Below are 13,812 nucleotides of genomic sequence, written 5' to 3' on the forward strand. Positions count from 1 at the left end.
GTTGTTAATTATTTTTAATCATATTCAGGTTACCACAAATTGTTTTTTCATTTAGTTGAACTTGAAATGTTTGTCAGTAGGTAAACAATTAGCACTGTACAGTCAGAAATATCAAGTTATTCTTAATACTGCAATGTATAAGTTGTCCTAACAGTCATCTTAAGTAAGCTTTACTCAATTTTTTTGAGGCAACGAGTTTCCTCAATTTTTTTGAGTTCTGGGAACTAATTAGATTTTACAGTGTAGCCCCACAGGCCTTAATTGTTGAAATGTGAACGATTTAAATAAGTCAAATCAGTCCTGTATAAATGCCTATGTGATACCAGAGGTCGGGGGTTTCCTTTTTCTATTTTCAGGAAACGTCTCAGTTTTACAGTCCATACAAATAAATATGGTTGTCAGGGTGTCGTTGCTAAGCAACAGCATGAAAAAATATACTCCGAGTGTAAAGATTCAGAGGGAAGCGCTGACAAATGTTTAGCACATCCGGCCCGTAGCGATAGTAACGCTGATGGAGATGACAACATTGATTGTTCACGTGGGGGTTTCTAAAACGTTAACGTCTAATTTTCTAATCAGATATCAGGCAACTCAGGGGTGTGTCCAGGATGGCACGTTGTGGGGAAATCTGAATATTTAATCACAAATAAATACAGTGTAGAAAGTAGGTGGATGATTTTCAGTGTTTAAACATTAGTTTTCATTAATCAACTAATTTTCCAAGGAGCGAAACACATACTTATATAATTGCCCCCATATAAAAGTCATGTCCCCGCTTAAGTAACACAAAGGTTTTAGGATACCATTATTATCAACATCACGTTGTTAGATGATAATTATTGATTCATTAACCTGTACATCACTTTTACTTTGCTGCTGGAGGTTATTTTACTTACTGAGCTATATATTTCTGATTGGTAGTAAAATATACAATATAATAATTAACTACAGCTTTAAAATAAACAGCAGCCTACAAGATTTGCAAGTAAAATAAAAATAGAATATAGAACTATATTCTATCACCAGCCCTATGCTTTTGTCCAGTGACATTATGATTAACAGTACTACAATTATTCAGTAATACTTATGTAGTTATGACCACGTGTGAATAAATACCTGATTAGAAGGAGAAAGGAAAAAAATAATTTTCCATCCATTCGCTTCCGCTTATCCTTTTCAGGGTCGCGGGGGGTGCTGGAGCCTATCCCAGCTGTCATAGGGCGAGAGGCGGACTACACCCTGGACAGGTCGCCAGTCTGTCGCAGGGCCAACACACAGGGACAGACAACTATTCGCACTCACATTCACTCGCACATTCACACCTAGTGGCAATTTGGATTATCCAATTAACCTATCCCCACAAGCTGCATGTCTTTGGACGGTGGGAGGAAGCCGGAGTACCCGGGGAGAACCCACGCAAACACGAGGAGAACATGCAAACTCCACACAGAAAGACCCCGGCCTGATGGTGGAATTGAACTCAGGACCTTCTTGCTGTGCGGCAACAGTGCTAACCACCGTGCCACCGTGCTGCCCAAAAAATAATTTTTTTAAATCAAATCTTTTTTTTAATTATTATTTTATTATATTTTAGTTGTTTATTTTTATTTACTGCTACTGGGATTATGGTTGATCTGAGCTGTCCTAACTCAAAATGCTGCAATGCAATTTCAAAGTAAGTGGAAACAAGTGATGTTAAATCGAGATTTTGAGATTAATAACCTGAAACTCTGACTTACAGATGGCAAAAATAAGTAAATAAATGAATCAGTCTCTCTCACACATATACACAAACACACGCACATACAAATCAGATTTGGAAACAAGCTTCCATATATAGCAAGGTATTGCTAATTTCCCAGCCATTTTCTCTTATCAGCTTCTTGGGTTCTGCCACCATCTTTGCCATTCGTGAAATCTCCCTTAAACTTCAGTCCAAGATGTATTTGAGTGATACTGAAATTAATTTAGGTCAGTGTTCAAAAAAGTTAAATATCACGATGGGTGGCAAGTCGTGCTTCTAGAAGGATTCTGGCACAATCAAAAGTGAACTTTCAGGTAGCTCTGCATTTCCAACAAGCATATCATGCTAACAGACTTCACATAGAAAGCTGCAGTCACTCACAGAAGCTTTTCATTATTTTGATTCCCTGCTTTTCATTAGTTTTGCACCAATAAATAGTATTAAACTAATTAGGAAGATTAGATACGAGGGCTCAGAGTAACAGAGCAGTAGCCTGGGTAGCATGGAGGAGGGAGATGAGGAGGAGGAGAAGGAGGATGATTTAAGTCAGACGAGAATAACGGTGCAGACATTTGACGCCTAATTTGGTTTTTTGGGCGGGGAGCAGCTCGTCTGAGCTACTAGAAGATCCAGCCAGGGGGCTGAGGACCTGCAATCGTCGGCTCTCCTACCACTTGCATGTTCTCAGGAGCTGAGAGCAGCAGCAGCAGCAGCAACGAAAAGCAGAAAGGAAACTTCCCGCTGTGGTGTTTTTGCGATCAAGGTAGGCGTTTTGAGAAGTGTACAGGAAAGTTCACAGCACACAGTGGTAGACCTTACTGAGAAGAATTGATTACTTAGTCTACACTTTTATTTTGAAAATCTACAGGCTTTCGACGAATTAGAACTTTCCACCACGAGGAGTAACTTTAAATATCCAGATGTTTTACTAAATATTATCGCTTAGTTCGATTTTTCAAAAGAAAATGTTTGTTATATGTTTTTGAGACTATATAAAAGACTGCAGTGTGGTGTGTTTCTGTGGTTGGAGCAGGGTGTGGCAAGTGGCACTCCCACTTTACTGTCAATGAATGAACTGCATGAGACTAAAACAGAGCTGTCAAACTTACATGTTTTACTTTACAAAGGGGTTACATTCTCCTTTTACCTATTCCCTGATATGCCTAAATATTTCTTCTTCTTCTTTTTAAAGTTTTTCCTTTAATTTTAATTAAGAGATGTGGCTTTTGTTGAGTGAAGAGAAGAGAAGCAAAATGTGATCCTCACTGTACCTTTTATCAGAAAGATTTTGTGCCTCGACTACTTAGGCATTTGCTGAAAAAATCCTATCAACCTTTCAAAACGCAGTACTCAGTTTTGAATACACTGACATCATGCTCTGACTTGCACATACTGAAATTGTTGGCCAACAGTGTTCATCTTGTGCCTCCATCTCTGTAAGTGGATTATAGGTGAAAATGAGTAACTAACGTTGTGTCATGGCAACAAAACAAGGACACCACATGACCTCTCTGCTGGGACACTGAAACATTCGTTTCCTGAACATCTTGACATGATAGTACATCTTAACATTTGTGTGTGCGTGTGATATGTGTAAAACGACTGTGCAGAGGAGCATGATGCTGTCACATCCTGATATAATCTATTTTCAGCATCTCTTGCAATTAAGGAAGCCCCCCCCCCCACCCCACCCCTTGTGATTTCCATGCTGTGCTGTGCGACGACACTTTTTCCACGCTTTTTTCTCTATCATGACTATTTTTCTCTCCTTTATTCTTTCCTGATTCAATTCCACAAGTAGCAAAGCAATGGCAGTAGGAGTAGCGGGACTGATTTTTCCATTACGACCCTCCATATTCATTTATTTTGAGTGGTTTACACAAAGCATAATCGGTAACCTGACTCTCAGGCTGGGTTGGGACTTTTGAACAGGGAGGGAGAAAGAGGACAACTGATGGAAAAGAGAGGGAGTAGCCAGCCACCAAATGAGACCACGAGGAGGAAAGCAAGGAAAGAAAAAGAGAAGAAAAGACAAAACTTGGCAAACATGACAAAGTTACCAGTTGTTCAGCAGCAGCCAGACTGCAGCACATCTGGAACCCATGAGTAACTTGGAAAATTTTTATAAGAAATAGGGGAGGAGGTAGAAAGAGAAACGAGGAGTGGTGAAAGCAAGGGGCCTTGTAGTGACTCAGCCTTCAGCTATTCCACTCCATCACTGTGTTTAAACTATGTGTCCTTCTGTGGCCAAGGCACAGGGCTTCCCCCGTGTTCCCCTCCTCCTAGGGTGAAGTGAGTCATCCTGAATCAGTTTGCATGGTCTTTTTTTTCCATTTCTCTCTTTTTGTCCACTTCTTTGTCTTGATACCTCACCACCAGTTTAGATTTCCACCTCCCCATCCATGACTGTGTCATAGATGTTTAATAGGACTAATGTAAACAGGCCTTTTCTCCATGTTTATAACTGTCTCTCTGTGTAAGCTGTGTAAGGAGAGGAGCACTTGTGGAGCCAAGCAGGCAATAGGTGTCATGAGGGAAGGGAGGAAAGGGAGGAAAGGCAGCCAGTGTTGCCAGAGTGAATCTGAGCTGTGAAATGTTAGCTGTGGAAAAAAAAAACAAGGAAACAAATCCAACCCCCCAAAACACCACTGTAGATCAGCTGCTATATAGAATTTTCCTAAAAGCATTACAGCAAGCACAATTACAGGATATGAACTCTTCTGTAAGTTGACTAATCTTGTCAACCTTGCAGTGCAGTGCAGCTGCCCAACCAGTTGCAGTTTGAGGTAAATTATATTATCTGGAAAATACTTGCATACAGATCGCTAAAAGCATTTTGTAAGTAATTTTTGGCTATGAAGTCTGGAGATAACACTAGTACTAATTATTTTGGGTGGAAGGCTGAGCAATAAAATTGAGCAAACGGTAAGAAGGATGAGGGATAAGTGTACCAAAAGATATAAGGCAAAAACAGCGATGCTGTGTTTTGTATCAATTTGTATCAAGTTAAGTACTTTTTGAGTGAAAACGTTGCATTCAGCTCTGTCATGGCAATTTTGTTTTCTGACATTTTAAAGTGTGCCTAGCTGATTTCCAGCTCTGTAGCTTTGTAAAATTAACAGAAAAGCTGTTTGACTTCTACCATAGAGCCACTCTCTTCCCTTGCAAACAGAAGGTTTGAACATTTAGTGGGTGGGGCTTCTGAGCCTGAGCTGTCTGGAGCTCGAGCTTTCGTCTGAAAAGGATTACCACTAAAAATGGTGACCTGATTATTTGAAGTGTTGACCACTTTAACATGTGCATCCACCATTGTGACAGTATGACACCCCAACCCCTGTGGATTTGTAATCTTCTGCGTTGAAGCGTTAAGTTTGGCATTCTGGTCATGTGGATGCTGTGGTTAAATCAAACCTTCATTTACTAAATGAACACTTGCCAATCTGAGGAAGACTCAAAGTAGAAATTAAGAGTATAAACACACTTTATACTGTCACCCAAAAAAGTAAGATTATATATAATAAAATAATAGTGCATTCATTCTCTTCATCATTAAAAATGTTTTTCATTGTCTAGTCATTGTAAAATGCTAACGTCAGCTCTTACCCCAGGTGGGTGTAACTTAACTGAAAGCAGCTCTGTAGCCAGCTGAAGAAGTAGTGACAGGCAAGTAGTGACATACTTGTTGGACTAAATCTTACATTTCCAGAAATATTTCTAGAAATATAAACTTTTTAACCACTGACAAAAATATTTTAAACTACATTAAATATTCTAGTCAAATATAAAATTTAATTAAAACACCTTAAAGATATTAGATATTAGGATCAATATAATTTTGCTTGGTGCTATGTTACACTGAACTTTCTACCCAAAAAAGGAGAGGACAAAGAGACTTCAGCTTTCCTTAGACTATATTCATAGTTTAAATTCAAAATTGCACTGTACTTGCGACACTGGGAGTGGGTGTGGAACAAATAGGCCACATTTGCAACACGATGACAGACAGGGGTCTGGGGAGTTTGTAGCATAACACCCATCTCTGAGGACATGACTATTGAGCAATGTTTGAAAGGAAGAGGCTGCACTTCGTACTTCAATTCTGTTGTGAGAACACGTCTGGAGCTTGTATGAGACATAAACTACCAGAGAAATTAAAATGGTGTGTTCACCAGCTGATTTGACCAGATGTGAATGGGCTGTGACCACAGTGAACTCATTATTTGCAGTTTCGAATTGGGTTTTTAGGATTTGAGTTGTTGTTTAAGTCATTCATGAAAATACAACGGTAGAATTGTTCCACTCAGAAACTGGTATGTAGTCGGATGAACCCTGTTTGCGCACAGGTTGCTGGTCTCGCATAGTTGTCTCTTATATTTCATCTAGAGCCATAAAAAGTTGCATGAGACTCTAAAACACCACTTACTAATCATTATCTTTTTCTTCTTACAGATTTGTCTGCTTGACAGAGGAAACGCCCACAAATAAGAGGAAACTTTTCTGCTTCTCTCATCGCCCAATTCACCTCTCATTATGGCTATAGTCCTCCACTCCAGCCCTCTGCTGTGGACACGGCTGGCAGCCCTGGCTTTCTCCTGTGTGGCATTCTCTGTGGCCGTGCATGGTGCCCAACTCGGGCACGGCACCGGAGACTGGTGCATCTTCTGCTGGGCCTTCAGCTTTGCCGGCACTCTGCTCGTGATTCTGGTGGAGCTCTTCGGCCTGCAGACCAAAGCCCCTGTTTCCTGGAAGAACTTCCCTATCACCTTTGCCTGCTACGCTGCCCTACTCTGTTTGTCCGCCTCTATCATCTTCCCACTCTACTTCCTCAAGGGTTTATCGGACTCCAGTTCGGTCCACGACTACCGTATCGTGGTAACCGTCTTCTCCTGCTTGGCTACCATTGCTTACATAAGTGAGGTGAGCATCAGCAAGGCACGTCCGGGTGAGGTGGCCGGCTACATGGCCACAGGACCTGGACTATTGAAAGTCTGTGAGACCTTCGTGGCCTGCGTCATCTTTGTCTTTGTGAGTGACCCCGTGTTGTACGACCGTCACGATGCACTGAAGTACTGCATGGCCATGTACTGCATCTGCTTCATCCTGTCAGCAGCCATCATCCTGCTCTGTATAGGCGAGTGTACCGGGTGCTTGCCTTTCCCATTCCCCCGGTTCCTGTCAGCCTACGCCATGCTGGCCGTGGTCCTCTACCTGTCAGCAACCATCATCTGGCCTATCTTCAACTTTGACCCCAAACACGGTGGGAATAAAAATAGGCCATACAACTGCAACTCACAACCGGGGTTGTGTTTGTGGGATAAGCGCATGGCAGTGGCTGTACTCACCGGTGTCAACTTCATCCTCTACCTGGCAGACCTGATCTACTCCACCCGTCTAGTATTTGTCAATGCCTAAAAAACAGGAAATCACGCTAGCAGTATGCTCCAAATAAAATTGAATTTGCCCACTTTGACAAAGGCTTTGCAATTGCTGTCTCTTTTATTGCTACAAGCAAATGGTGGCATACTCAGTCTAGCACTCTGATCACTTTAATGGTATCACTTGAGGACAAGCCGTGATAGGAGACTAGAGAACAAACTTTAGCATGATAGCACAGCTGAGACAAATCCTGTGTGACTCAATTTGTTGTTTTAAATTTGCCCTTAAAATAATATGATTTGACTTTTGCTAGAACCAGACAGAAGGAGAAAAGCATGCCCTATGGCCCAAGCTGCCCTAACTGTGCAGCGGTAAATATGGAAATGCATTTAAAAAAACCAAAAAAAAACAAAAGAGAGTGTGCTCAAACCATGAATGAAGCTTTTCATAGGTAGAGATTGACATATTCGGCTGGTCAAAACACAGATCTTGCGCTCTTTTTGGCCCGAAACGTTAAAAATTAGCCCTGAAACCTTGCCAAATTAATTTTGTGTGAAGTATACTGCATGACTGAATTTCTTAGAGAGAAAGTGTGTGTGAGAGAGAGAGAGAGAGAAGGGAGGAGTTGGAAGCAAGTTAGTGGTTGTGTCTACACATACAACAATATGACTTTCTGTTCATGTATTGGGGCATGTAAATGGCAAATATTTGCTTCCAGTCACCCAAATAGACTCTTATCTTTTATATAGAGACCTGAATGTGATTGCTGGAATCTGCTGATATTACTCAAAATTTTTAATGGTAGATCAGTTCCCATTTTTATACAGAAAATACATTTTTCATGTATGCAGGGATGCTTTGGATAGTAGTAATCTACCAACAGATTTCCCAAAAGAAGGCCACGTCTTATTTACATGCTCTGTTCATGTAAATAAGACAGAAAAATAAAAACAAAGCTAATGTTGAGTTTTTGTTTGATACTTTTGGCAGAGTGTATGTCAAAAGTGTATATATAAAAAGAAAATCAGTGAACATTTCAGATTAACTGTTACAGAAAATATTGCAGTGCCATGTGACTGACTTTTGTGGCCTTTTTTTAAAATGGCATCATTAAACTTCATTGCAGTACACAAAGCAGCTGACAGGGTTGCATCAGTCAGTCATTTCTTTAAGTTCATATCCCAACAATTCAACCACTTAAAGAAGTGACGAATTGGTTTACATGATGTTAAAGATGATTGGTAGGCTAGCTTTTGCTCTTGTTATGGAATGTGCATATCTGTGAGCTATAATCTATTGTAAGAACATATATGGATTTAAAGAAACAAGAAAAACATATAGTCAAAGTGCACGTATTAATGTTTTCATTGTGTGTTTATATTTCTGGTGTCTCCAAATATCCAAGAACCTACTAATGCTGGTCCCTCACAGCTAAGGTTATATTCATTACATCTATTTGTTTTGTACTGCTTATAGAAATCTAATAAAAAGGTTTCTCTCAGTCTAGATGTTCTTAGGATTGTAGTCTTTACATTTTTTATACTTTGCTGTTCCAAGTGTGGAAACCGCATCAGTGTTGAAGGAAAATGTATTCCAGTGTTTCAATAAAACCACATGATTAACAGATGTTTGTGTGTTACTTTCAATAAGTAGGTACCTGTCCAAATGGAAACAGCCAGGGTTTAAAGCAAGAGCCCAAAAAAATCAATAGCTTCAGTGGCAACACGGGGCTGGCTCCAAAAGTGAGTCCCACAACCAACTCTAATGTTAATACCTCCACCTTTCCAGCCAAAAAAAACAGCATGTTGGTCTAAAGAGCTTGGAAAGAAAGCAACTGAACTTCTTTGAGTTTCTTGAGTTTCTATTTAAAACTGAGGTGAAACGCCATTGTAATGGAGAATGTCACTTTAAGAGGGATGGACTTGACCTCCTGACTATGAATAATGAAGATGATAAGGTGCTGACTCTATGAATCCACAATCTCAACAGGGTTGTCCGATAAGAACAGATGGCTTATCCACAAAATCCACTGCCACTCAGGTATCTGCCGTTTACTCATTTATTTAACAAGAATCCGAGGTACACATCCATAATGTGAGTGAGGGGATTTAACAGGCTGTAAAATGCTATATGCCGTGTGGTGAAGTGATGGTGTGGTTTCTGTTGGAAAGAACATAAAAGTCTTCCATGACTATGTGAACAGAGTGAATTAAATGTGTAATACAACAATACAAACAATACTGGGTAGTGGAACGTTCAACCAAAATAAGGTTGAAAAATGCTAATTTTACTATTTACATAAATCCTAACTAGGCACTTTACACTATAGCCAACATGAGAAATTAGTGACGGTCCCTTAATGACCGCATGGCAGAGGCTGCTTGGGCAGTAACATTCAGTAAACAAAGTGTGCGCCAAGGATTTAAACAAGGGAGGATAATGGCTGCAGCAAAGAACAAACAGGATAAACACAGAAACTTACAGTCTCATGGACGCACACTGCTAACAGCACAAGGAACAAAAATCCACACGGTGAGTAAAACTCTACTGACTCTCCCCACCTGCAGCTCCGACCGAACTCTGCGTCGAAGTGTGTGCGTAATGATGAGGTAGAATTGTGTCTTCTGATTGGTGAAGAGGATGGGTTGCCTCACCGCTCACAGCTGTATGCTGATATATTTACTCGGCAGATGTGGCTCTGTTCGTCGGTTCAGCCGACGGGCTGGCCTTTTGTACAGCCGCCCCCAACTTTGCGGAGCAAAGGTGCACTTCACTCAGGAAGGTCAGGCAGTAGACTCCGGTGGAAGAGCTGTGAGTCTGATGAGTCGAGCCACTGGTCGGGTGTATGTCTTGTCTCCAACCTGTATCTGAACTTTCCGAACCCTGCCATCTGCTCCAGGGATGACTTGGATGACCTTACCAACTGGCCATATGGCACGAGGGAGCTGCTGGTCCACAATGAGAACGATAGTGCCAACAGTCAACTCATCTCTTTCCTGCTGCCATTTATGCCGCATCTGGAGTGAAGGTAGATAATTCCGGATGTAGTGGATCCAGAATTGATCCGCCAAGGCTTGACACTGCCTCCACCTACAACGACTCAGGAGTTCTGCTTCTGGGTAGACGACCTGTGGCATACTGGAATCAGGCCGCCCCATCAACAACATGTTGGGAGTGATTGGATCAGCATCTGCTATGTCTGAGGAGACATAACCTAGCGGCTTAGAGTTGATGATGCTCTCTACCTTGCTGAGTATCGTCCTAAAGACTTCCTCAGTGACATGCTGCAAGCCGAGAATGGTATGCAGCGCAGACTTGATGGAACGAGTCTCCCGTTCCCAGGAACCACCGAAATGTGGAGCCTATGGAGGGTTGAAACGAAAATGAATCTGCTGGCTGGCCAACTGTGACTTCAGAGCTGGGCCGAGGGCGTTGAAAGTCTCCTGGAGTTCAGAGCTACCACCTTTGAAGTTGGTACCTTGATCCGACAGTAGTTCGAAGGGCTTTCCACGTCTCGCGATGAAACAACGCAGTCCCATCAGGAATGAGTCAGTGTCCATGCTGGCAAGCAGATCAAAGTAGACTGCATGGGTGGTTAGGCATTTGAAGATGATCCCCCACCGTTTCTCGGTACGCCCCCCCATCTTGACAAGGTATGGACCAAAGCAGTCCACCCCAGTTGAATAGAAGGCTGGGCGATGAAGTCTTAAACTGGATGAGGAAAGGTCAACCATCTTGGGAATGACCGGCTGACTGCGCCACCTCCTGCATTCAGGACAGTTGTACTGGTGCTTCCGGATGGTCTCTTGTCCTCGAAGTATCCAGAACCTGCGCCGGAGCTCAGCAAAGACCCTCTCGGAGCCTGGGTGAACAAGCCTGCGATCACAATCCTGGATGATGTGCTTTGTAATAAGATGCTGAGGGTCAAGAACGACAGGATGCAAGATGTCTTGACTGAGGGTTTCACATCTGCGAAGCCCCACCCACACGGATCAGTTGAACCTCTGGGTCATACTAAGGAGCTAAGGCGAGTAGGCGACTGCTGGCAGCTACCGGTTTGTGAGATGACAGCCGAACAAAATCTTCAGGAAAACTGTCTTCCTGTACCTTCTGGAGGAATGCTAGTTCTGCTTGCCAGTAATTCTCTGCTGTGGGTGTCGAGTTGGCAGCTGTCCCGTGGACAGCTCGAACGTAATCTTCAGGCAAGTCCTGGAAGCCACCGAAAGAAGCAACATCAGAAGCTATCCTTCCGCAGCTCTGATGAATCATCAAGGGAAATGTGGTTCAGGAGCTCTGGGCAGTATGATGCCATCTGCCAGAGAAAAGGTGGACCCCGGCACGACCGATGATGAGCGGTGAGCTGCGAGAGCAGTAATCCCCGAGTGATGTCGTCGGCAGGATATCTCCACAGGCCCCTTCAGTTAGCTCTTGAATATCTGGAGCCTGGGATTGGGACTGGAGCCAGTTCAGGACTGTAGTGGAGTCTGTCCAATAGACAATGCTTGAGATACAAAGGGTGAGTTCCCTCTTGAGAACGACAGCAAGCTGGGCTCCCACATGAGCAGCACAGAGCTCCAACCTCAGAATGGACTGTTGACGAACGGGAGCAAATCGAGATCAGCGCGGCTAGGAAGGCTACCTGGATTCCCCCCATATGATCTTCCGTCCTAAGGTAGGCTACAGCTCCATATGCCTTCTCAGATGCATCGGAGAAGATGTGGATGCTCTGCTTGCAAAGGGATAGGTCTGTCTCTGGCTGCACATAACAACGTGGCAGGGAGACATCAGGGAGCTGAATCAATTCACTTTCCCATGCATGCCACAGCTTCAGCAGGTCGATTGGCAGATTCGGATCATCCCAGTCTCTCCTTTTCCGCCAGAGATGCTGCATCAGGATTTTGGCCCGAGTGGTGTAAGGAATGAGGAGGCCAAGCGGATCATACTGCTTGGCCAGAACCCAATAGATGTTGCGCATTGTGGGCTCCACCAACTGCTCGGTGTGCCAAATCTGATATCTGAGCTCATCAGACTGACAGTGCCATTGCAGGCCCAGAGTCCGCTTTGGTACATCAGTCCCATTGGGGGAAAACCACAGTTCACTGCTCTGTGAGTCTGATCCAGGTGGCATATGACTAATGAGTTCTGGGTAGTTAGAAGCCCACTGTCGTAATTCGAAGCCACTGGTGAGCAGCAACTGCTGGATTTTGTTGACCAGTTGCTGGGCTTCGGGAAATGATGCGAAGCTCTGGAGGAGATTGTCAACGTAGAAACATTTCTCTACTGTGTGACGGGTATCTTCGCTGGGGCTGCTGTGATCCAGAACGTGCTGCTGCAGAGCATTGGTGGCACAGCAGGGATGTCGCCCTGAAAGGCAACACCTGCCATTCGTAGACATCTGGTTGCCTCGTGCAATCCATCTCTCCAGAGGAAACGGAGGAAAGGCTTGTCCTGAGTCAAGAGGTGGACCTGGTGAAACATCCCCATGATGTCACTGCTCACCGCAATGGGATACTCCCGGAAGCGAAGTAACACACCCAGGAGCATCCAACCCAGGGTAGGACCAGCTAGGAGATGCTGATTCAGGCTGGTACCATTGTGCACAAAAGAACAGTTGAATACAATGCGATCCTTGCCAATATGATGAACCATGTGGTGTGGTATGTACCAGGTGTTGCCATCTATATCCATGTCCGCGATGGTCAGTTTACTCACATAGCCTGCATCCACCAGCTTCTGAATTTCCTGGTTATAGGTGGCTGCTCGTACAGGCTTCTTCAGGAGGCGCTTCTCCGTGGCTCGCATGTGACCCAGGACAGAGTCCTTAGTGGAATGAAGCAGGACTGGTTCCTCTTTCCACAGCAACGGGGCGGCATATTGGCATATCTTCTCCTCTAGCATCTTGACAGCCATGGTATCTTGTTTTGAACGTGTGGCCACTTTCTCATTCTGGTATGGGAGAACATCCATCTGCCAGAGCTTGGCTACATTACTGAGAAGTTCAGCACTGGGAGTCAGGGTGCTTGTGAGTAGACACTGAGGAGTGGAGGCTTGATGTAGAAGAACCTTGGCTGGACCCTGCAGAGTCCAACCCAGCCGTGTCTTGAGTGCAGCTGGTCCTCCCCATGGACCCAGATGTACAGGCTCTATTGGAGTCAGGAGATGTGGGTAGTCAGAGCCAATCAGCAATAATGGTTGAGCTTGGTGGAACGAATGAAGTGGAAGACCTCACAGGTGGTGGTAGGACCTTTGCAGTGCTGGATGTGAGTGTTTGTCGAGCCCAAGCTCAGTGGCAGTGAATGCTCTTCGGATCCGGAACTGTTTCCAAGGGCTATAGAGAAGGAAACGGAATGTCCTTCCACCGTTCTAATGTTTGTCGGATGGTTCAAAGCGCCAACTCCTCCCTCATTCCCTGAAGGCCCAGCTCTTGGGCAGCACTGTGAAGAAGGATTGTGCGCTCTGACCCATCATCGGGTCCTCTACCAGAGGCCTGGGAGCTTGAGGGTCCTGCGCAGTATCCTGCGCTCTTCTGGACAGAGATCTCCGATGTTATTCCCGGGATCTGCTGGAGCCACTCGCCTAGCTTGGGAGTCACCGCACCTAGTGCTCCAATTACCACGGGGACCACCGTTACCTTCACCCTCCACATCCTCTCTGAGCCCTTGGTATTTCTCCAGCTTCTCGTGTTCCTTCTT

The 13,812-nt window shown here is 44.0% G+C and overlaps 1 protein-coding gene across 1 annotated transcript; it reads left to right on the forward strand.

Moving 5' to 3' along the window:
* Positions 1-2,320: 2,320 nt before the first annotated feature.
* On the forward strand, positions 2,321-8,099 carry LOC102214211 (myeloid-associated differentiation marker homolog). The gene is made up of 2 exons (XM_005728975.2): positions 2,321-2,507; positions 6,194-8,099. Exon 2 carries the CDS (start codon positions 6,275-6,277, stop codon positions 7,154-7,156), a length of 882 nt encoding a protein of 293 aa, XP_005729032.1. The 5' UTR covers positions 2,321-2,507; positions 6,194-6,274; the 3' UTR covers positions 7,157-8,099.
* The last annotated feature ends 5,713 nt before the right edge of the window (positions 8,100-13,812 follow it).

Source organism: Pundamilia nyererei, unplaced genomic scaffold, assembly GCF_000239375.1.
Source record: "Pundamilia nyererei isolate P.nyererei 1_Seehausen unplaced genomic scaffold, PunNye1.0 scaffold00031, whole genome shotgun sequence".
NCBI classification, from domain to species: Eukaryota; Metazoa; Chordata; class Actinopteri; order Cichliformes; family Cichlidae; genus Pundamilia; species Pundamilia nyererei.